Raw genomic sequence first — 23,796 nt, 5'->3', positions numbered from 1 at the left:
ATGTATGTTTGTTTTCTGTCTCCGCAGCGTTGACCTACGCTAGCGCAACGCATTGGCTACATTTTATTATCTCATTCCATTCCGACGATACTCGACACATTTCTTTTGTTGTGTTTTTTCTTACAGCGACTTTGTGCGCTATGGCACGTTCGCTTAGTTTTTTCCCAAACCCTAGCCAGGTGGTACGCACAGCCTAGCAGTGTTTATTTTTAGCAGCAGTCGCGGCTACACAAATTTAACCGCCCCAGCTAGCCATTAGCTAGCTTGCTCCCATCACTATTATCATCATCATCATCAGGATACAGACAGGTAATCTGATCTCCTCCATGGAGACCGACTCTCGGTGTCCTTGTAATTGTTTAACGTTTTTATCTATCTAGCGCTACTGAAGTTGTTGTGTCAGTTGCTAGGCTAAGCCGTTATCTACCAAGTCGAAACAGGGCTGGGCTATTATACTCTGGTCCTGGAGGCCGATGTCCAGCGTAGGTGTGTCCGACCCTCTGGGACCGAAGTTTAAGAGCCCCGCCTTCATGGCTGTTCTGGGTTTTGCTATGGGCCTGGGAGCCATAACGTTACTGTTAGCTATTTAGCTATGTGGCCATGGCCTGTTCGAAGCCCAGACTTTCACCCCTTCCTAATTTCGCTGCCCACGGATTTTCAGGCAGTTATTGCATACTCTTACTTAGACATACTCTTTGCTTACTCTTACATAGTCTTACTTTAACCAGTCTCCGTCTCACACTCTCTTCCTAATCTCGCCCTTCGAGTAGTGGAGAGTGTTGCACACTCTGAAACACTAACTTAACGATGATATTATTATATGAGGTTATTCTGTTTTAGCTTGAATTAAAGTTGTTAGGTACGGTTAGTCTGCGTGGCAGAGTTATCTTGTGTTATGCTGCGCCCGAGTGCTTTTCAGTAGCTAGCAGCTAAATACGACTTCGCTCCGTTCTTGTGCTCATTAAAACCCCACAACGCGAAAACGGAAACAGAGAATGTGAAAAACCGTATGTCACGAATGTGTTATACCTTTACTGCTATTGGTGTAGAAAAACGTGAACGGTCGCTTTTTTCGTGAACCCTCCTATCGTATAGATTTAAATCTGTAAAATCTAGTTTACCATCTTGAGCAACCCCCGAACGTAGCATTAACTGGAGTTTTCACTGTGGCCGTGATGATAACTGTTAACACAATTATACCGTTTCCATGTGTTTTACATGATGATTTTGTTTTTTTGGTAGCGCTATACAATCGTAGCCTGCTGTTATTATTTACTTGAGTGTTACACAAGTGTACATAACGAATTTTGTTCGTTTGTTTGTAATTCAATGTAACTCAGTAATTTAGGCTGTCCATGTATAGTAGCTACCTATGCTGGGAGCATTTTCTCATATGGTGCTTCTAGCTTGTCATAATATCCTGTTGCGCTTTTATTTAGACAGCTTTACCTATATACACTATGGTAGCATGCTTTGACAATTATTATTATTATTATTATTATTATTATTATTATTATTCAGTAGCATCCACACGGCTTGAAACAGATGTGGAGAGAATCAAGGGTGAAATAAACATATATTGGGACATCTCATCATGACAATGTGTGTCTGACACCCCCTTGTAAATTAATCTTTTTATTAGTATTACAACCTAGAATTGAATAATATTTGTTTGTTTGGGTGTATAGAGTTAGAATTGAGCCATCCTTAAAATAATAAGAAGTAATAGGTACAAGTATGTGAATTTCAGACCACAACTGTATGTACAATTCATCTGATAGCTTGCGACAATCATGACTGGAAACCAAAGGAAGTAAGATCAGGACAACAGGATTAACGTGCAAACAAAGTCTTTCGTAATGTTCATGTTAAAAAACATTTATTAATTTTATACAGTTTCTTGTATGATTCAGATTTAAGAATTTTTACGTATTAGAAACGACAGTAAACAAACATTTTTGTTCAACTTTACATTCATTCTATAAATACATATTAAATATGCGTAATAGTGTGAACATCTATTGTAGTTTGCATCACAAACATTTGAAGCTTGTAAGCTTCTATATATTTTATCTAAAACATGTAACAAACATTTGGTAGCATTAAGTGTCTTTCAACAACAGTAGTATTGTAAACAACTGTTGAGGCTATTACCTGTTCCTAAGTACATAATTTAACCAACACACTTCCCAGAGTTTCCAAGCCATCAAGTTTAAAAATGTTCAGCTACAGCTGAAAATCTCCACTTCATGTGTCATTAGTAATTAGGCTACCAATAACACGAGATAAAATTAACTGAAGACGCAAGTGGTATAGATCTATCTATGTGATTAAAAAGGGTAAACTAATGTTGCTAATGTTTACACGGATGTATTAACATGCCGGATGTTACTATTGATCTCAACGCTAAGCTTCATGCAGCGGCAGGCGCGAAAGGGTTGTACAATTATTTTTGCACGTAAACGTTGGTGCTTCAGCCAGGACAAACTAGCTTTTTGCAGGATATTGTTGCAGGGTATTTTAGACATATTAACTACCCTCCTGTTGGCTGTGCTGAAGCACAGTTAAGATTTCTGAGGAATGCTGAAGAGCAGCGAGCACTGGTACCAGCTACCATAATTCTTTAAAAACACAATATTTAAAGAATATATATATTTTTGTGATATGCGATATTTATCCTGATAGATGTAATCACAAAATAAAAACATTAGCATATCACTACTGCATTATATAAATAATTACCGCATTCCAGCCACTGCATTTTAGCCTTGTGAACGCTACTATGAGTCCTGTACCGTGCCAACACTAAAGACTCCTTAGACCATTCATGTGTGGGGTTGCTTCTCATCCAAGGAAGTGGATCCACCAGAATGGGTTGCCAATGTTATCAGAGTGTCTGACTATAACAGCTAACAACTAAAGTAGAAGGCCTGAAGGTAACATAGACATGGGAGCACATTGAAACACTGGTGACCCTGTGCTCCACCATCCAAGTGATTTTGTGTAAGCAGTGGGACAACAGCACCAGCATCTTAATTTACCACAATTCACAAAACACAAAATGTCCATGAACCCGTAGTTCTGCAACCTTTATCTAAACGCAAACATTATTTTCCAAAAGCTAAACCAATGGGGTTTAAGCCTAGACTTGAAGATTGAAGGCTGTTGACCCTTTTTTATTGATCTTCAGATGAGCCATTAGCTCCGTGCAGCTTGATTTGTCAATGGTGCCTAGCACATTGTCTGGGAAGGCTTTCTGAAGTGGTGGGGTCCCACGCCTCTAAAATAATGCTATTTTATTTTGTGTTCTGTTTGTTGTTGATGTAAAAGTTTGCAAAGCTGCCAACTGACACGCACTATGTGTTTGTGCATTGCTGCGTGTTCATGTGTGTGTAACAAGCGTGGGTGTATGCGGTGTGGGGCATGTGCCTGTGACAATTCAGTGCCAAGATAGTAATGAACGTCTGACTGTTGACTTCTGCCTAGGTTGATTTCATGTCTTTTACAAAGTCCTTTTTTTCTTAAGTTTAAATCCCAGACCTGAGTCCACCTAATGAGCCTGTTTATGTGTGACATTGCCATGCATATTTCGATAGAATCCGGATATACTTTTACTGGATTTTTACACTCGTCGCAAAAATGTGTCCCTACAGTGACCAGATGAGATCCGATCATTAAAAACGCATGGCCGGTGTAAACAGGGTCTTTGAGTAGCACGTTATAGAACATCTTGAAAAAGCAGATGAGTTTTGTAATTAAGTGCTCTGGACTGATGAGGGTAAAGTAATATTTAGGCCTGTCACAATAACTTAATAATGTTGGCTTGTTAATGAGCTCTGCTCGCTCATTTGCCAGAGCTTTGTAATGTGACAAAGCTGGGGCAGAGCCAGATGTTTTAAACACCCGGGGCTTATCCCAAATGTTCCCTGAAGGTATCCAAAGCCTTTTTCCAGAGGCACTCAGGGCATCTTTATTGGTGCGAGTGTTCTGCTTTCCAAACAGTCGACAGGAGAAACAGAATGCACAGTTTTGGGCTAGAGTACTCCAGTTATTTAAACTGCTCAAACCATCTTTTGTTAAATGCTTTTTGCTGGTATCCAAACTTGAGACTGTATTGGGAGAGAAACGCCTGCTTTGGACCACTCTCTGGAGTCACTGCTGTTTTAATGTCTGTCCCATACTGTGACTGTTTTTTCTCTTCCCTGACTTCCCCTGACTTATCTTTGTGATAAAGTAAAACCTCAAGAACACAGCATATAAATGTACAAATACACACACTCTTGTTTCTGCACCCAATATCCATTTTAGCTACACTGATCACATAGGACACTTTATGTAATAGAGTATGCAGTGAAACAGAAGGACTACAATCTGTAATTATAGAACTATAAAGTTCTCTTATGATAAGCAGAGCTGATAAAATGGACAAGCAGGGGAGACCTACATTACATACATTTACATACATAAATAAATGTTTAAGTATATTCATGGTAGGCTTCACAGTTCTGTTTTCAAATACATATATAATGAAATGTTCACATTTAAACAAAAATATTTTTAATGTACTAGTAGGGTTTTGCAGAGATGCTACACTTAGTGTAATGATTAACCAAGTTACATGAAGTTAATCAAATTTTACAATCTTGGTTTGCTTAAGTTAGTTTCCACACAGTAACTACAGCTGTCTTTTGTCAAGTTCATTAAGTTGCGGTAAATTTTCACCTTCAATGTATACTTTAACTACTGTTAACCAGAGCAGTATCCCAGGGATTCTAATGTTAGCCAGTGTCCCCGTGAGCTAACCTCTAAGGTTAAATATGCTAAACATGTCACTCACTCACTGCTGACTCCCCTGAGTTTTGACTTTTCTGTGGGTGAGGTCTGTGGTTGATTTCTTTTTTTAAATGTTTTTATATTGATAGTTGGCTTAGCTACCTTAGTTAGCTACCTAACTGGCTCTGCTTCAGCTACCTGTACATATCAACTTGGCCACTGAGGTGACAGACTGAATGCCTGACAACACAACTCTCTTGACAGGACAAATGCTAGATGTCGATAATTTCCCAAAAAGTTTAAAACACATTTGAGGCTTTTGACTAATCATCCAGGGCTTAAGCCACATAAGCCACCCCACGACCCCACCCCCATAAAAGGCCTAAAAATATAATAACCTAAAAGGTAAACTGGGTATTTAAGAGTGTGTCTCAGATGCAAGTTAAATCAAACTGGATCACCAGATCTACTGGACCTAGAATAGAGCTATCAAACCACAGTTACATCCAGACTGGTGCGCTCTCTTAATTGAATGCCAGAAGAAGAAAATACAACAGATCCAAATAGGAAACCAAATTTAAAAAAAATGCTGAAGCTGAAATGAGGATGACTTTTTCAACAAAAAAAAAGTTTTGGAAAGGCCCTCTCTGTCTCTTGGACACCATTTAAGACAACCTACAAAATATCTATAGGTCGTCTGTAAAGAAGGGGGTAGGGGCAAGGGGGTCCAGCTACAAGAATTGGAAATGCCTTTGCAAGTTTTGATTTCTGCCAAAAGTGAATTATGAGGTGTATAAGAACATCTTATCTACCTAGGTGCCAGTTACTGTCTCCAAACTCTACAACTAAGGCGACTCCTGTGCCAGTACAAGACCTTGAAACAAGCAAGAGCTGGATGAGATGGATGCATTAGAGCTTTAACAAAGAAACAAACAGAGGAGATCCTCAGTACCTGGTCATCTATTTGAATAATCTCAATCTATATGAAAAATGTGTCACAAACAGTATGGAGGGCTTGTCATTTAGACAATAAAGTATTAAAGGAAGAGACAACCAAATCTTTGCTTTATTACTTTACTATTACAGATTATTAGACAATACAGATTGCATTTACATACTTGCCCAGGTGTAACATTGCTAATTCCTCTACATTTATTGTAATTCAATTTTTTGGAAGCATAGCATGGTTGGGGGAGTAATGGGTCGTTGAAGAGTCTCATAAAGTGACTGACAGGCGGACAGACAAGCCTCCAGTAAAAATAGTAGTTAGTTAGTAGTAGTAGTTCTACATATATTTTTTTTATTAAAAAAAGGGAGGGAAAATGAATCACCATTTAAAAAGATCTTCACGCACACACACGCATGTTTCTTTAGGGAACCATCGCTTCAATGGCATTGTGTGAATTCTTTAAGCACAGAGAAAAAACAATAATATACTAAATGGTTTTACTTTTTCTTTTGACTCTGTGTATAAGGCACCAATTTCTGACCTGTCTAAAATTGGATCAGTAGTTGTAAGTGTATTTGTCCTGCCTGTTCTGTTTAACCATTGTGTCTTTTTGAAATTTTCTAAAGAGTCTCTTATCTGTATGAGTGTTGAAAATGTATGATTAGTAGTTACCTGTATAGTAATTCTCACTAATAGTAAGAACTATTAACAGTTCTACTAACAGACTAGCCACATGTCCTTTACTGTATGAGTACATTTTTTTATGATACCTCACATATTAAAATATCAGGTTTGACATATGCCCTTCTATTATACATATTTGGAATTACAAGTTATCAAATCACATTAGTTATTAGTTTACAAATGGTGTCTGCAGCCACAGACAAAGCATTTTTACTAATAAAAGTTTAGGTACTACATGATGTAGTTTGAGTGTGCCAGTAATAAATATGTAAGATAATATGTAGAAATATGTAAGATAATTTATTAATGTGGAAATATTTATAATATAATACTGCAATGTATATGTTTCTCTTCAAAGATGGACCAGCAAGCCAAGTCCTATATGTTTGCTAGTTTGACTCGGCCCCACTCAGAGCAACTGTTACAAGGCCTACAGCTGCTGAGACAAGACCATGAGCTGTGCGACATTGTGCTGCGAGTGGGTGATGTCAAGATCCATGCCCATAAAGTGGTGCTTGCTAGCATCAGTCCATACTTCAAGGCTATGTTTACAGGCAGTCTTTCAGAGAAGGAGACATCAGAGGTTGAGTTCCAGTGCATTGATGAAGCTGCACTGCAGGTGATGCATTGTTTGATTATGTCCACTATTTTGCAAAACAAGATTAAAATTGCACTGTACAGTATATAATGGTGTGCAGTCATTATTGAAATGTCATTCTTTAAGACCATTACATTTATTTCCAAAATTACTTGTTACTGTTATTATAGTTCCTAAAAACACTGTCTCTCTGCATCTTTTTCAGGCCATTGTTGAATATGCCTACACAGGGACAGTTTTCATTTCACAGGAAACAGTGGAGTCTCTTCTTCCAGCTGCCAACCTCCTCCAGGTTAAACTGGTGTTAAAGGAGTGCTGCAGCTTCTTAGAGAGTCAGCTGGATGCAGGGAACTGTATTGGCATTTCCCGCTTTGCAGAAATGTATGACTGTCATGATCTTTGCCTGGCAGCTACTAAGTTTATTTGTCAAAACTTTGAGGAGGTCTGTCAAACAGAGGAATTTTTTGAACTGACAAGAGAAGAGCTGGATGAGATAGTATCCAATGACTGTTTGAAAGTGGTCACAGAAGAGACAGTTTTTTATGCCCTGGAGTCATGGATTAAATATGATCTGACCGAGAGACAGCAGTACCTGGCTCAGTTGCTCCACTGTGTACGTTTGCCACTGCTCAGTGTTAAGTTTCTGACTCGGCTCTACGAGGCTAACCACCTTGTCCGTGATGACCATGCCTGCAAGCACCTTCTCAATGAGGCTCTCAAATACCACTTCATGCCTGAGCACCGACTCTCCTACCAGACAGTACTGTCCACAAGACCACGCTGTGCCCCCAAGGTCCTTCTTGCAGTGGGAGGCAAGGCAGGGCTCTTCGCCACTTTGGAAAGGTAAAAGTGGAACCAGTGAATCTTGTATAACATGACCACTAATATAATGCATGAAACCCATTATGCACTTTGTACAGTGCTGTAAAAAGTGGTTATTTCCAAAGTAAGTATATAGTTAGTTATGGTTACATAGTATGAAGTAAATATGTATCTATTATTCTATATTTGTATATGTGAATCATTTTAGATCTTTAAAGAAAATTAAATATTATCCAGGAGAGGCTGATCAAATCCATCACATTCTTAAACAACGATTTGTTTACGTTTTTGAGCAAGCAAATGAGTAAGAAAGGATTACTTTGTGTAAGACTTGTGCCATTTGTCTGTGCAGAATTGCTTTAATACATATACCCCTTCACTTCAGATATACAATCAAGTTTCCAAGCATAAATTGTTTATGTGGGGCACTGCAACAGCATCTCTATTAGGCCATGTCTGTACAGGACTTTGACTTTGCTGCTATTATGACGTTGGAGGTCAACGGTCAGTGACATTATATAGAAAACATTGCTAATGAGTATTGTTTTCAATATGCCTCCATTACTTTAATCAATTACTATTTGATTCCTTATAGTTTTATTACAATCGCATTAATGCAGCATTTAGACTATTTAAATTTGGATTATGATGATAATCGTGACATAAAAATCACTTCAGGGAACATGCAGATGAAGCCGTTTTGGTGCCTACAGTGATGCTTGAAAGTTTGTGAACCCTTTGTGAATTCTGCACAAATCTAACACTATCATATTATTAGAAGTTCTAAACGTAGATAATGAGAACTAAATCAAACAAATGAGCCAAAACGATTAGCTCATTTATTTATTGTAGAAAATGATCCAATATTACATATATGTGAGTGACAAAGGTATGTGAACCTCAGGACCATTCCAAAACATTAACGTAACTCATAATTACCCTTTGTTTGGTAAAACAATGTTAAACTGATTTTCTTGGCTTTTCACTATGTCCCATGTTGTGCTCTATGCAGCATGTGAAAGTGACTTTTGGTTGCTGTCATTCATAGTCAACACAGGTTGGCCATAAATGCAAGTATTTTGCCTTTTGTCCCCTAGTTACTTACTGTTGAGTCACCTTAGTCAAGGCTGGAGGCGCTGAATATTTTTCTGAAGTCAAAGGTGACTTTCTGAATGAGTTGCATCTGCATCTTTGAGGTGTGCAGTGGTATGAAGTGTTTGTCTGTGAGATGTGTCTGTTCACGGTAGCGGCTATTGCGCATTTAAACAAATTAAAAGCTAAAATGGTAGATCCTAAGTGTTAATATGGTACATTGGCTGTCTATATTGGACCTGTAATGCTATAGATATACTGATAGATATTCACAGTAATTGATTAGTGGCCCCGTTGGCAGTTTAAGACTTTTTAAGAGGTTAAGAATGTAGAAAATATTGATTTAGCCACTTTTAACATCAATCTCTCTCCTAGGTGTTTTTTTTTTTTTTTTTTTTTTTTTTTTTTTTTTTATATAAATAAGCCTTACAAGTGGCCTCTAGGGGTGTAATGACCAAGGATAATCCGGGATGCATACAGATACGTTCCAAGGTCACACGTAAACCACAGATTAATTGTCAAGTTTTACCATAACGTTGTAGAACACAGTGGTACTGATAATGTGACTTTTTGCTTTAATAATTTACTAAATCTTGAGGCAGAGCCCCTATGAAGACAGCTGCTCAGACTGTATGTTATGTGAATGCGATCAAGTGCAGATAATGGACAGAGCTTATGGATAAAACTGTTACGTTTCTGAGCACAGCCACACATCTGCAGTGTCAGTGGAGAGCAGTCTCATATGGACACAGGCTGAATGTAAAATGGAAAAATCTTTAAGTAAGTCAACCTCGGAATAATGGATCATGTGAAAATAGGTTACTAATACAAACACACTGTTTCAAAATACATCATGCAAACGATGCATTAAAATCCATGATCTAAACTAAGTCCAACATACAATAAAATCTTTTTTTTTTTTTTTTTTTTACATTGACTTCCATTGCAGAATTTTTCCTCACCCTTTAAGGTTGCCATTTTGGGAATTTATGTGTGACAGCGACTCTGTGAATACAAAATATGTAATTTTGCCAGGGGCACCCAAACTTGGGGCTCAGCTGTAAAATGCAATAGCACATACAAATTGTTGCAGAAAACAAAAAAGCTTAGGTTACTTTTATGTTGTACTTGTTTTGCAGCCACTGGAATAAAACTTCATTTAGTGTATTGTTTGGTAGGAGGTAGTCTTCACAGGCTTGCAAAGGTCAGAGACTTCAGGAAAAATATTTAAAAATGCGTATTTGAATTGTTTCTAACTCATTAACTGCAATTTTCTACAGACAGATTTAGCACCCATACACACATAAGATACTTGTATTACATTCTGTTGGCAGAGCAATTTATTAAGTATAGTTTAAATAAATGATGTATAGATATGACACTTAAGAAAAGTGCTAGCGTATCGCTTCGTCATCAGAGACATTGTTTTGTATGCTTTTTAACAGAAGAGAATGATCAACAATTCGAAAGCTTTAGAGAGATCAATAAAAAGGGCAGCGCAATGCTTCTTTACGTCTATGGCAGCAGGTGTAACAGCAGAGAGTTTTCGTAGAGAGGTTGTCTTGAGTTGATCATTCATTAATGCTTCTAATATTTTAGCTAAGCATCAAGCTCAAGGCCTTTAACGATCTGATGCACCCCCTCCCTAATGTAGTGAGATTTTTTCCTCATTTAGTTGCCTAAATGTAAGCCAGTCATCTTGATATTCCTGGTATCTGTTTTACTATGTTTTACTAAGTATTTGAATTTAAAGCACCATTCGAGAGCCTGTTTTTTCCTGAAACAGTGTAATGAGGTTAAATGTTTATATTGTCAGTTGCAGCAAAATGAGCAGATTGAGGCCCGTGGATCCCCACTAGTACAAAAATAATTATTCTGTTTTATAGACACTTTCAGGGCTATATCTTCAAAGCATTCTGTGGGCATTCTGTGAGTGTGAGGTTTTATGTTGTGATTTGGTGGTAAATGCAGTGCTGAAGTCAACAAACACCATTCTGACATTCTGACAGGTGTTTGTTGCCAAGCTCAGCCTCACAAATCACTTCCTCACAATGGGGTTGTGAACGATGGGGCCGTAGTTGTTCAGGCCAGGGAGATGTTGAAGATGTCCGTGAAGATGGTCTGTGAATGCGCTACTCACCTTTTTTTGTAGCCAGGATCAGTGGCTCATCCGAGATTCTCTGAGGTCAAGTTGATGGTGCTACAGGATAGGAGCTGAAGAAACAATTTCAAACAAATCAACCTGTCTGAATCAGCTGAAGGCTCCTATTGCGTGGGATTTTTAGTGTCCCCTCCAAAATGGATTCCATCAATGGCTGGTCGTGCCATTGAAATGGACCGTTGCCATTGTATATATATGATAGCAGGCCCACTGCCAAAGCCCAGAAACCTTATATGATACATTTTTGGCTGCTAAGGTATGTAGATAGGCAAGCCATTTCGAAGGACGCTTGCAGTGCTTTTCCAATTAAGTATGGCAATACGTTGTTTAACCTGATTAAAGTGACCAGCCCCACTTTGGCTGCAAGAAGGAGAGAATATACCCAAATCATATACCCAAAATCCTACAGGCAGCTGGGAATCACCCCTTCTTCATGTATCCAGCATGTCTATCAAGATTTATGAAGATTGAGAACCAAGGCAGGCAATTGACATTCAGCTCCCTTGGCTCATTGCATCCTTCCAATCAAAGCACTATGACAGGTAAATTATTGTTTTTCATGGGTTTATTTTTATTTTACATGGTTAGTTTGGTTATTGGCAGGGAACTAGTAATTGTTTTTGGAGAGTCTGTAAATGCACTGCGTTACTGCTAATACAGGTATGAGTAAGGCTGTGTTTTGCTTTCAGCAAAACCTGTAGGAGCTTAGCGTTCTTGCAGTTGGCACTTTTTCTGTAAATAGTGTATTCCTATTCCTTTCCCTTTCCTCCTGGCAGATGGAATCTGTGGTTGGTGGCATTTCAGAGTAGCAGTAGCAGTGATTGATTTTGCTCCAGATTTTCTTCTTAAGATACATAATTATAGGTATTGGTAGCAGGTGATTTCAGTTAAACTATGAACAAACTCAACATTATGTCCATTAACAATAGTCAACCAATATCAAGCAGAGCTCTCAGTAATTTTATTCCTGACTTAAATCTGGTAGATACAGTGCAGCTGTTTGCTGTCATCAAATCAAACAATAATTCAAATAGCTCAACACTACTGATATAACAAGTGGTTTCTTCAATTTCAGCTTGAATGACTTTTAATGACTACCGCAGCTTCCAAATTATTTAACCCCTTTATGACAGGCACCTTTAGTGCTTAGTACAGCACCCGTTTGCTGTCATGGCCTGCTGCAAATGCGTTGCATAGCCAGACACCAGCTTCTAGCAGCATTCCTGAGGATTCCTAGCCCATTGTTCTTGGGCAATTGGCACCAGTTTGCTAATATTCTTGGGTTTGCATTTTAAATCCCACCATTAATTTGAAGTTCAAGTCAGCCAATGACCACTACAGAATCTTCCAGGGCTACTTCTGAAACCATGCCTTGGTAAATTTAGAAGAATGCTTGAAATCATTGTCCTTTTGGAAGGTCCGATAATGCTCCAATTTCAGCTACTCATAGAAGGCATGATGATTTCCTGATACTTGATTTAATCAATCTGGTATCCAGGAATCAGGTTTAATTCCTGGCAGCAGATCAGATTTATAGTGTCCCAGGGCCACACACTGCTACCTATCAGAAAGGTAGTTCTGAGCCCAGCATATAGCTTTGTCATCAAAACCCATGTTTGTAAGCTTTTTGACAGAAGAGAAGGATCAACAATTCGAAAGCTTTAGGGAGATCAATAAAAAGGGCAGTGCAATGCTTCTTTCCGTTTATGGCAGCAGGTGTGACAGCAGAGATGGTGCTATGGTTTTCTAAAATGTAATTTTATCACTTCTAATAGTTAAAATTCAGACTTCCTAGTAGCCGACTCAGTAATAAGTTGCAATTAGGACAATTCTCCTGACTTAGTTCTAACATGCAGTCAAACATCACAGCCAACAAACACCAGTTCAGGTATTTGATGTGTGTTCTCTCAAGCACACCTGGTGCAACTAATAAAGCCCCCGATTTACCACCTGATTTGCAAATGTTTTTAGTGACTTTGGAGAATCCACTTTTTTAATTGTGTTGAGCTATTTAAAATGTTATTGTTTGGTTGGTTTGAAAATATAGCAAGTTGCACCTTGACCGGATGCTTTAGTTAGCAATCAGCAAGCTTCTATCAGAAATCATAGCTCTTGGTAAATTAGTTTGGTTTACAGTCCGCTTATAACATGTAAAAACAGCAGTTACTGAGACAGAATAGAACAGTTCTTTTTTTATACAGCATTAAGCAGCAGTAACCTGATAAGTGTGCAAATAGACACATGCTGGTAGCATCAATAGAGAGGTGTATGTTGAGTGCATATAAAGTATTTGTTTGGGTGTGTGAGGTGCGAGGGGGTCTCATCTCAGTCCTTGTCTGTTGAGACGTCTGACAGCTTGGGGGTTAAAGCAGTGATGGCTCGAATTCTCCGGTACCTTCTGCAAGATTCAGAGGGGCAAATAATATTTAGTCAGCCACTGGTTGTGCAAGTTCTCCTACTTACATGTTCTCCAGCTTGGTGCAACCCTTAAACAGAAACATTTATTACCAAAAGCTAAACAAACTTAACTTTACTGAGGTTCCTGCTGGAACATCCTGACAGTGGTGCATTGCAATAGTCTAGCCTTAAAGTATTAAAAGCATGTATTAATTTTTCTAATGTGTATATAGTCAATATAAGCATGTAAGCATTTCTTAGCTTTGTAATGTTAATTATGTGGGTCAAATGATGGATCGGATCAGTTATGACACCAAGACATTTAGCTGCTAAACTAGGAATAACTGATCAACCTGATTGAACATTAAATCATCATTTATTTCTTGTGACTTTTAAAGCCAAAAGGAGGAATCTGTTTTTTTACTATTCAGAAGGAGAAAGTTATGTAACATCCAACATTTCACTCTTTTATCTTTTATACAGTCCTCAATCTGTACAGTTGTGTGTGAATGACAATGGAATGTTTTTACTTTTAACTGTGCCCAGTGGCAGCATGTGTAATTTAAATAATATTGGTTCTAAACTAGAATCTTGTGGCCATTTAGGAGATTCACCCGTCCCCATTTCCCCCAGGTTTTCCATTAACATGCCACAAATGTCTTTAACCACTTAAAATGCTAATGACCATTCTTGACCTGCCTATCCAGTTCTAAAATTTCTTTGCAACTGGAATGGTGTTTAAACTTTGCTACTTGTCACAATTATTTTTAATTTTTTTATTCATGTCACAGAGGGGCTTTACTTCTCTTCTTTTACTTAAGTAATCAACAGAAAGTTATTTAAGCATGTGGCTCATCTAATACACAATGGTCCATGTTTCCTTTGTTTTTGCGTATTTGTCAAACAACATGAATTTCCATCTTAAATAAATTGTAATATAAAACAAAGAACATGAAATACAAAACATGATTGGTGGTTTTAGCAGCAAATTTCCAACCTTTCTAAGCAAATTTCCAACCTTCCTATGAATGCAAGTTGTTATTTTACATCTGAAGAACATTGGCCCACTGTTATTCGCCAGAATTGCTTTCATTCAGCAATATTGCAAGTCACCTTCACCGGACAACTCACATGTTTCACTGGTGATATAGTGTTCTTATTGTGAAGTGATTGTAGCTTAAGACCATATGCACAGAGACCAGTTTTCAAAAAAATTCCACTCATGTATTTTTGCAAAAGGCTTGGGGTCATCGCTGACCTTATCTGATGTTCGCTCCACAGGGTAAAACAAAAGAGTAAAAATAATTAATAAAACGTCAATATTCTTTTTTTTTCTCCCTCTTTGACAGCATGGAGATGTTCTTCCCTCAGACAGACTCCTGGATTGGGCTGGCCCCACTCAGCGTGCCTCGCTGTGAGTTTGGAGTTGCCGTACTGGATCAGAAAGTGTATGTGGTGGGTGGCATTGCCACACACATGCGACAGGGCATCAGCTATAGACGCCATGAAAGCACAGTGGAGATGTGGGACCCAGACAGCAATACCTGGTCTTCTGTGGAGCGGATGGCAGAGTGTCGGAGCACCCTAGGAGTTGTGGTGTTGGCAGGGGAGCTGTATGCACTTGGAGGCTATGATGGCCAATATTACCTCCAGTCAGTGGAGAAGTATGTACCCAAAGTGAAAGAGTGGCAACCAGTGGCACCCATGACAAAATCACGCAGTTGCTTTGCCACTGCAGTACTTGACAGTATGGTTTATGCCATTGGAGGCTATGGCCCTGCCCATATGAACAGGTAAAATGCAAGACATTTTTCTTCTGATTGAGCTTGTTTAATATGAAATGATGAGTTAAAATTATGTCCAGACTTTTTACCCAGAAAGGTTAACTCAGAAAGGAGTTTTTAAATATATGTTTTCCTTTGGTATACTTTCCAAATATAAGATATTCACACAATTTTTTTATGTTCATTAGCTTCCTCAGTTACCTGTATTCCTTATTCTAAAGGCCTTTTTTCCAGTGTTTTCAATTGCTAATTATGTTAGCTAATTATGTCAGCTATCGTGCAGTATCGCTATGGTAATTTCTTCCTCCCCTTCTGTTTTTGCCTATGATACAGTGGCTCTCACACGTTTAGTTATTTATTTATTTATTTTTTTATCTTTCTCAATGTTCTGTTTGCTAAATGCTTGACGTTTATTTTCAGTTCTTTTACTTGCAGTCATTTTTTCCTTTTTTTCCATTATTTCAATCATTGTGGGTCATCAGTCATACAAGAAAAGTGTATCTGCATTGTTTGACAGTTGTAGGGTGTGTGTGCGAAAACAAATTACACACTACAGGCTGTACCAAATTAAGTCGCTGTGAAATTCACATGCATGACTTTTTAACATTGCTAACACTAGTGCTTTGGAAGTGTGACAAATGGAACTTGCGCTTGTGAACTTTGGTTCTGCATTACATTCATCAGTCTTTGCACATATTCATAAGCTACACATACCATGGATTCTTAATGGGATTGCGAGTACCAAATTGTGACCCCCACACTGTGACTGTTCAGTATGCATATAGACACCAGTATATTCCTACACAAAGCATTTAATACTTAATTGTACTTGTTTAAATGTATTGGGTACATGTAATTCAGCAAGTTCTGGCAGAATTCTGGTTGGATATTTGACCACTGTTTTTAGCAGAATTGAACCACAGTGCTTAACATAGTCCCAAGGTCAGGACTTTGGGAAAGCCAATCCAAAAGCTTAATGTTAATGTTGTGGATGAAACCCATGGATACACATGGATTTAGCCCAGACCCAAGTCCAAATGTATTTTCAAAAGTAAAAATACAACTTATGTATACATTTTCAGGCCCTGGACTGACTCCATTACAATTATAGACATAGTGGAAGAGTTTTTGAAATATTCAAAATGGTCAGTGCCATCAGAAGTGACATTGTTTTTAGAAAATGCTTTTTAGACCCTATATGTTAATGCTGAATTTTGCTTTTCTGCAGTGTGGAGCGCTATGACCCTAGCAAAGATGCCTGGGAAATGGTAGCACCTATGGCTAATAAGAGGATCAACTTTGGAGTGGGAGTCATGTTGGGGTTTATATTTGTGGTTGGAGGTCACAATGGTGTATCACACCTGTCCAGCATTGAAAGATATGACCCCCACCAGAATCAGTGGACAGCATGTCGACCCATGAATGAACCTCGCACAGGTAAGATCGTTCAGTTTTCTGTGGGGGTAGTTATTTTTGGATGCAGTGCAAAAGTTCCCCCCACATTTTAGCACTCAGAAATTCAGGGATGTTAAACTGTGCATGTGCTGTTTATTCAGTGTATATATAGTGTCAAAACAAAAAATGTTACTCATTGCTTCCTAAGATAGTGTTGTGATGGGAACTATACTTTTAAAATTAATTTTAAATAAATACTTTTTAAAATGTAAGCTGCTTTCTTATCCTTAATGTTTATTTACACAGGAGTTGGCTCTGCTATTGTGGACAACTACCTCTATGTAGTTGGCGGTCATTCAGGGTCTTCATACCTTAACACAGTGCAACGTTATGACCCCATCTCGGACAGCTGGCTGGACTCCAGCGGAATGATGTACTGCCGCTGTAACTTTGGGCTGACCGCCCTTTGACCATACGCATCTGTGTATTAGGATACGCTGTAACAGAGAGACAAAAATTGTTTGCATTTATTTTGTCTATACTATCGTCCCATAGTGTTCCTTAAAGGGAGCCACTTTAGGGAACAAGACCAGGAAAAGGATCTGAAAGGAATGTTCCATAATGAGACTCCACAGCTGTAAGAGTGTTTGCAAGAGGTTACGTTTGTTTGTTTTTTGTTTTTTTGGTGGAAATGCTATGTACTCTTAAGTACATTTACTGAGACTGCAGACAAAGGTTTATAACTACAGATGGATTTGGATTTATTTGCTTTGGGGGCGGGGGGTAGGGGGTTACTTGTGGGTATGTATGCATGTTGGAAACAAAGAATGAAGTGTGCGTACATGTGAGACAAGTGTTCAGTGTGTGCAGTACTGCCACTGTAACTTGCGCATTAATGTGCTGGCCTGACCGCCTTTTGACTATAGGACCCCAGTGTATTAGGCGGAGAAAACACTGGAAGAGTAGAGAGACAAAATTGTTTGCATTTATTTAGTCTAGGTCTTATTCATACTTGCAACAGTGTTCCTCAGAGGGAACCAGTTGAATTGTGGGAAACATACATAGCTTAAATCAGAAAGAATTGGTTTTCTTTCTGGTGGCATTTTTTTGTAGAAATTCCTAGAGATGTTTAAATGTATTCCAGTGGATTGGCAGCGGGACCGACCCAGGCATATTTTCATAGATTGAGTTTTTACAACTGTGCGCTTCCTCGAGGCACCATTAATGGACATTTTTACAGCCTGCAGCAGGTTTTAGAAGGTAACGGAACAGTGCAGTGTGGGAATTAATATTATATCTGGAACTATATAAAACTATTGCTAAAATGCTCTGTTTTACAAGTGGAAGTATTGCACACTTTTCACTAGTTTTAAACCAGCACTAAAGTATGCTTTCAGAACCAAAAAGAGGAGGCTATTACACACCCACTATAGGAAACCAACATGATTCAACAAACTTTAAAAGTTATTTCATATCAGTAGTCAACAAACAAGAGATGTTAAGTGATCTCACATGTTAAATCATTTCACCACAGTGTTTTCAAGGAGATGGCAGGGAGGTCAGTCAGGCTCTTTTATAAGATATTAAATACATTATAAAGCAGCTATTTTAAAAAACTAAGGTATCAAACTAAAACTAAAACTAAAAATAATCCTAAAATCAAATTATAAATAATGTTTACTAAGCGATTTTATTTTAGTATTAATGCACATCTAAGCTGTATGGCTATATTTATTAAAACACAAATCGGATCAGTACTGGCCAGTACTCATCATTAAGGTACCTGGATCGGATCGAGGGAAATTAACTGGATCGGGACATCCCAAGAAATTGAGATCTCAAATTTAATTTGAGTATTTTTTTTCAAATGTAGACATAAAGGTTCTTGGGGACAGGAACGTCATTATATATTTTTTTTATCAGTGGGTCTGTGCCTGTTCATGACACATTATTTGTTCAAATGTTTGTGGACATCCCTTTTAGTTAATGCATTCTGCTACGTCAGGTTGCACCCATTGCTAACACAAATGTGCAAATGCTCAGACACAGCTTGTCCCTGTTGCAGAGTATTGCAAATAGAATAGCATTCTTTACCATCTTCTGTAGAATAATGGTTCCATCCAGTACTTTGGGGATATGTTGTGGATGTGGTGGGGTGGTGGTGATCAAATATCCTGACCTCACCAACACTCATTGCTGAATGCAATCAAGTCCTTTCAGCAGTGCTCCAAAATATACTTTCCTGGACAGTAGAGTATGGTGCTATAACAAATGCAGGATAAACTCTCCCTTTGTAATTTTTTTATTTTATTTTTAAAAATATAAATAGCCTTGATTTCAGAAGAAACAAGCAGGTGTCCCAATACCTTTGTCCACATGGTGAATGTATGCATGTCATGAATGAAGTGCGAGTGGCTGTGTGTGCAAGGCAAGCGTCCAGGCCTGATTGATTGGCTTAGTTTGAAATGTCTGCATTAAAACAGTGCTTCACAGAAAAAGTGGAAAACATTTAATCTCACTTAAAAGGGCTGCCTTTTTCTATTATATGTAGACTGACTTAATATAGAATACATTATCTAGTGCATTGCCTGTAAATGTTATGTGAGTGAGCGAGTGGGTGAGTGTCTCTCTATTGACTCAATACTTTCTTGTTCTATTAGTCTCTTAAGAAATCTTCCAAGTTCTGCACAACTCCTCTCTTAATTGGTAGCTGGTAACAGTTTTTTTATTGAGTAAAACGTCCTATCAAATATTCCATTTTGTATTTTGTTCAGTTTTGAGTGTGATCATGCCTTTTGAAATTTCTTAATTATTGTAAGGCTATGGAAGTTGTATAAAAAGCTATTGGTGCTAGTTAACAATTCAGGTCTTTTTGTCATCTTTTTTTCTTTTTCTTTTTTTGTCTTCATGTTAGTTATTTTTTTCAGTGTTGTGATGAACAACAATTCAAATTGGTCTGTCCTATAATCATTCTGCCTTTGCCCGTTAGTGTACATAAAACTTTAGACGTTTTTCCAGACATGATTGGCTGATTTCACAAGAAATGTGCATTGTGGCTTAGTAACACACTGAAACAGTTACATAAACTTTACAATTTGAGAAATCTTCGAACTGTAAAGGTCCTGCTATTTTTATTCATTTGTGTTTGTCTCCCAAAGTGTCCACAAACCTTTGTCAGAAGTTACCATTTAAAAAACGCACTAATCTACTCAAAGCTAATTAGCTTATGAATTGAATCGGGTGTATTAAATGAGGGTGACTCCTTAGTCTACAGTGTTTTAGCCAATCTGGTGCAACCAGAAGGCAGAAAGCAGCAATCTTCACGCTAGTGTAGTGGGTTAATATGATCCAAAATGATTATATCCCTTTTGCCAAAAATCTGAAAAGATGAAAAACTACACAAACTGATCCAATTCTGTAATTTCTTGTTGAGGCACTCATAAAATACAAAAGTGCAAAATCTATGTTGATTAACGTTGAAATCTAGTGTTTCCAAAAGTCTGTTTGGTTGCCTCAAAAGTTCTGCTCCTTCAACTTGTCAGGTCTTACTGGAAGCTCATATCCACACCTGGAATTAAAATTCAGTAAAGTGGTATTTTACAATTTGATTCACACTGTCAGTCATTAATGACACATTATTTTCATTGTGAAACAATTGTAATTAAACAAATAGCAGACATTTGTTGGTTGCAAACATATTTCCTCTGTCTTCTGGGATATCAAGGTCTGGGCTTTAATGTGGCCATTCTAATACATTTAGGTTCAAGTTACAATTGGCTTTTTGCTTATTTGACTAATGCACTCCCTATATTGTCACTGACTTTGGTGGATAGCTTCTTGCAGGGCAATCTGCATTTATGCCAAATTTTTGCACTGTTTTGTGTAGGTTGATGACATAATCAAGGCCTTTTTTAATTTGAGATTGTAGAAATGTTGTCAGTTATGTTCCAAAATGCATATATACAGTGGGGGGGAAAAAAGTATTTAGTCACCAATTGTGCAAGTTCTCCTACTTAAAAAAAAATTAGAGAGGCCTGTAATTGACATCATAGGTAGACCTCAACTATGAGAGACAAAATGAGAAAAAAAATCTGAAAATTACATTGTCTGATTTTTAAACAATTTATTTGCAAATAATGGTGGAAAATAAGTATTTGGTCACCTACAAACAAGCAAGATTTCTGGCTGTCACAGACCTGTAACTACTTCTTTAAGAGGCTTCTCTGTCCTCTACTCATTACCTGTATTAATGGCACCTGTTTGAACTCGTTAAGTATAAAAGACACCTGCCCACAACCTCAAACAGTCACACTCCAAACTCCACTATGGTGAAGACCAAAGAGCTGTCGAAGGACACCAGAAAGCAATAATCAGAAAATGGGAGACCTACAAGACCACTGCTAATCTCCCTCGATCAGGGGCTCCACGCAAGATCTCAACAAGAACGGTGAGCAAAAATCCCAGAACCACACGGGGGACCTAGTGAATGACCTGCAGACAGCTGGGACCAACGTTATAAAGGCTACCGTCAGTAACACACTATGCCGCCAGGGACGCCAGGGAAGTTTGCTAGAGAGCATTTGAGTATTGGAAGAATGTCTTATGGTCAGATGAAACCAAAGTAGAACTGTTTGGTACAAACACAACTCGTGTTTGGAGGAGAGTGAATGCTATGTTGCATCCAAAGAACACCTTACCAACTGTGAAGTATGGGGGTGGCAACATCATGCTTTGGGGCTGTTTCTCTGCAAAGGGACTAGGACGACTGGTCCATGTACATGAAAGAATGAATGTAGTGTGAGATTTTGAGTGCAAGGACATTGAAGGACATTGAAGATGAAACGTGGCTGGGTCTTTCAGCATGACAATGATCCCAAGCACACTGCCAGGGCAACAAAGGAGTGGCTTCGTAAGAAGCATTTCAAGGTCCTGGAGTGGCCTAGTCAGTCTCCAGATCTCAACCCCATAGAAAACCTTTGGAGGGAGTTGAAAGTCTGTGTTGCCTGCCGACAGCCCCAAAACATCACTGCTCTAGAGGAGATCTGCATGGAGGAATGGGCCAACATACCAACAAGGGTGTGTGCCAACCTTGTGAAGACTTGACCTCTGTCATTGCCAACAAAGGATATATAACAAAGTATTGAGATGAACTTTTGTTATTGACCAAATACTTATCTTCCACCATTATTTGCAAATAAATTCTTTAAAAATCAGACAATGTGATTTTCTGATTTTTTTTTTTTCTCATTTTGTCTCTCATAGTTGAGGTCTACCTATGATGTCAATTACAGGCCTCTCATTTTTTTAAGTGGGAGAACTTGCACAATTGGTGACTGACTAAATACTTTTTTCCCCCACTGTATGTATCCACTTTATTTCTTATTTCATAATTAATGATCTTGACCATTTACTTACCTGTTCTAAAAGTCTTTTGTCAGATGTGAAAAGTATGAATGCTTAAGGTAGTCACAATAAGAGTTTGTAATAGAGTGGTTTAGAATGAACAGAGCATTATGTGAGCATTGCACAAGTATATGGAGCTGTAGGTTGTGCTTTTAAAACTAAATGAGATCTTGTGTAACAGATTTGAATTAAAGGCATTTAGGTAATGCAATAAGACAAATCCCTTTCCTTTAGTCTCCTTGAAATGTGGACTGCTGCAACTGGAATTTATGTCTTGTATTTTCTTTCATCAAATGTCTAAACTTTGTTCTTATATCATGTTTTTTTTTTTTAATTCAGAATCAGATTTTGACTTTTTATTATTAACTGTTTTTTGTCAACAAACACAGAGCACTGTAAACCTCTTAAAATTATCTAATAATGATCATAAAGTTGAATGGATTCTGTTCTTTTGAAAAATGTTATGACCACAGAAATGTTATGATCAAAACAGACAAGCAAAAAAAATCAGATGGTAGTCATCTTTAGGTAGTTAGATTAGATTCCACATGTATTACTCATTTCACTGACTAGTGCTGAAAAGTAAATTGTAATCAGTTATTAGGATTATAATGTTAATGTGAAGAAAAACATAAAGAAACAACATGGCATTTAATGTTGAATTAGCAATAAGCATTGACGTTAATCCTGAGTAACTGTAGATCTAATAATGTATGTTTTGTCCAGCTTGAAAAACATCCATTATTAGATCTATAGGCAATGTACTTAAAAGTGCAGTAGTTGGAAGAGCAGGTAAAGCTTGCTCTGATGAAGGGTGGCTCAGGAGAAGCAGTAGAAGGAGAAAGAAAACAAACAAAGATTATGAAAAAGAAAAAGAAGGAAGATAATTTATCTGATGCTGCTGTTGTAAATAAACATGTAAAGACATAAACTGTTGTTTTGTGTTTGTTTTACGAATATTATTACCCACCAATAAATATGTATTAATTAACAGTTCCCCTTTTGTTCAAAAGTAACAGACCTACAGTGGGGCAGAAAAATATTTAGTTCTCCTACTTAGAAAGATGAGGGAGGTCATTTTCACCACAGGTACACTTCAACTATGAGACAAAATGAGAAAGAAAAATCCAGGAAATCACATTGTAATTATATTTGTAAATTATGGTGGAAAATAAGTATTTGGTCATCCACAAACAAGCAAGACCTGTAACAACTTCTTTAAGAAGCTCTTTTGTCCTCCACTCGTTACCTGTATTAATGGCACCAGGCTGGAAAGAGTGAATCTACAATAGGCAAGCAGGTTGGTGTGAATAAATCAACTATGGGAGCAATTGTAAGAAAATGGAAGACATATAAGACCATTGATAATCTCCCTCGATCTGGGGCACCACGCAAGATCTCATCTCGTGGGGTGATGAGAAAAAATCCCAGAACTACATAGAGGGACCTGATTAAAGATCTTCAGAGAGCTGGGACCAAAGTAACAAAGGCTATCATCAGTAACGCACTACGCCAAGAAGGACTCAAATCCTGCAGTGCTAGGCGTGTCCCCCTGCCTAAACCAGGCCCTGAAGTCTGAAGTTTGCCAAAGAGCATATGGATGATCCACAAGAAGATTGGAATATCATGTGGTCAGAAGAAACCAAAATAGAACTTTTTAGTAAAAACTCCTCATGTTTGGAGGAAGAAGAATGCTGAGTTGCATACCAAGAGCACCATACCTACTGTGAAGCATGGG

At 38.0% G+C, this 23,796-nt stretch overlaps 1 protein-coding gene across 1 annotated transcript; it reads left to right on the top strand.

The window, feature by feature from the left end:
* On the top strand, positions 1-23,080 carry LOC140564425 (kelch-like protein 28). Its single transcript, XM_072689874.1, has 6 exons — positions 1-309; positions 6,765-7,025; positions 7,210-7,847; positions 14,826-15,269; positions 16,489-16,697; positions 16,962-23,080. Exons 2-6 carry the CDS (start codon positions 6,765-6,767, stop codon positions 17,123-17,125), a joined length of 1,716 nt encoding a protein of 571 aa, XP_072545975.1. The 5' UTR covers positions 1-309; the 3' UTR covers positions 17,126-23,080.
* The last annotated feature ends 716 nt before the right edge of the window (positions 23,081-23,796 follow it).

This window comes from Salminus brasiliensis, chromosome 10 (genome assembly GCF_030463535.1).
Source record: "Salminus brasiliensis chromosome 10, fSalBra1.hap2, whole genome shotgun sequence".
In the NCBI taxonomy this organism is placed as follows: domain Eukaryota; kingdom Metazoa; phylum Chordata; class Actinopteri; order Characiformes; family Bryconidae; genus Salminus; species Salminus brasiliensis.
The sequence above is the reverse complement of the archived record's forward strand: the minus strand, read 5'-3'. Positions and strand labels throughout refer to the sequence as shown.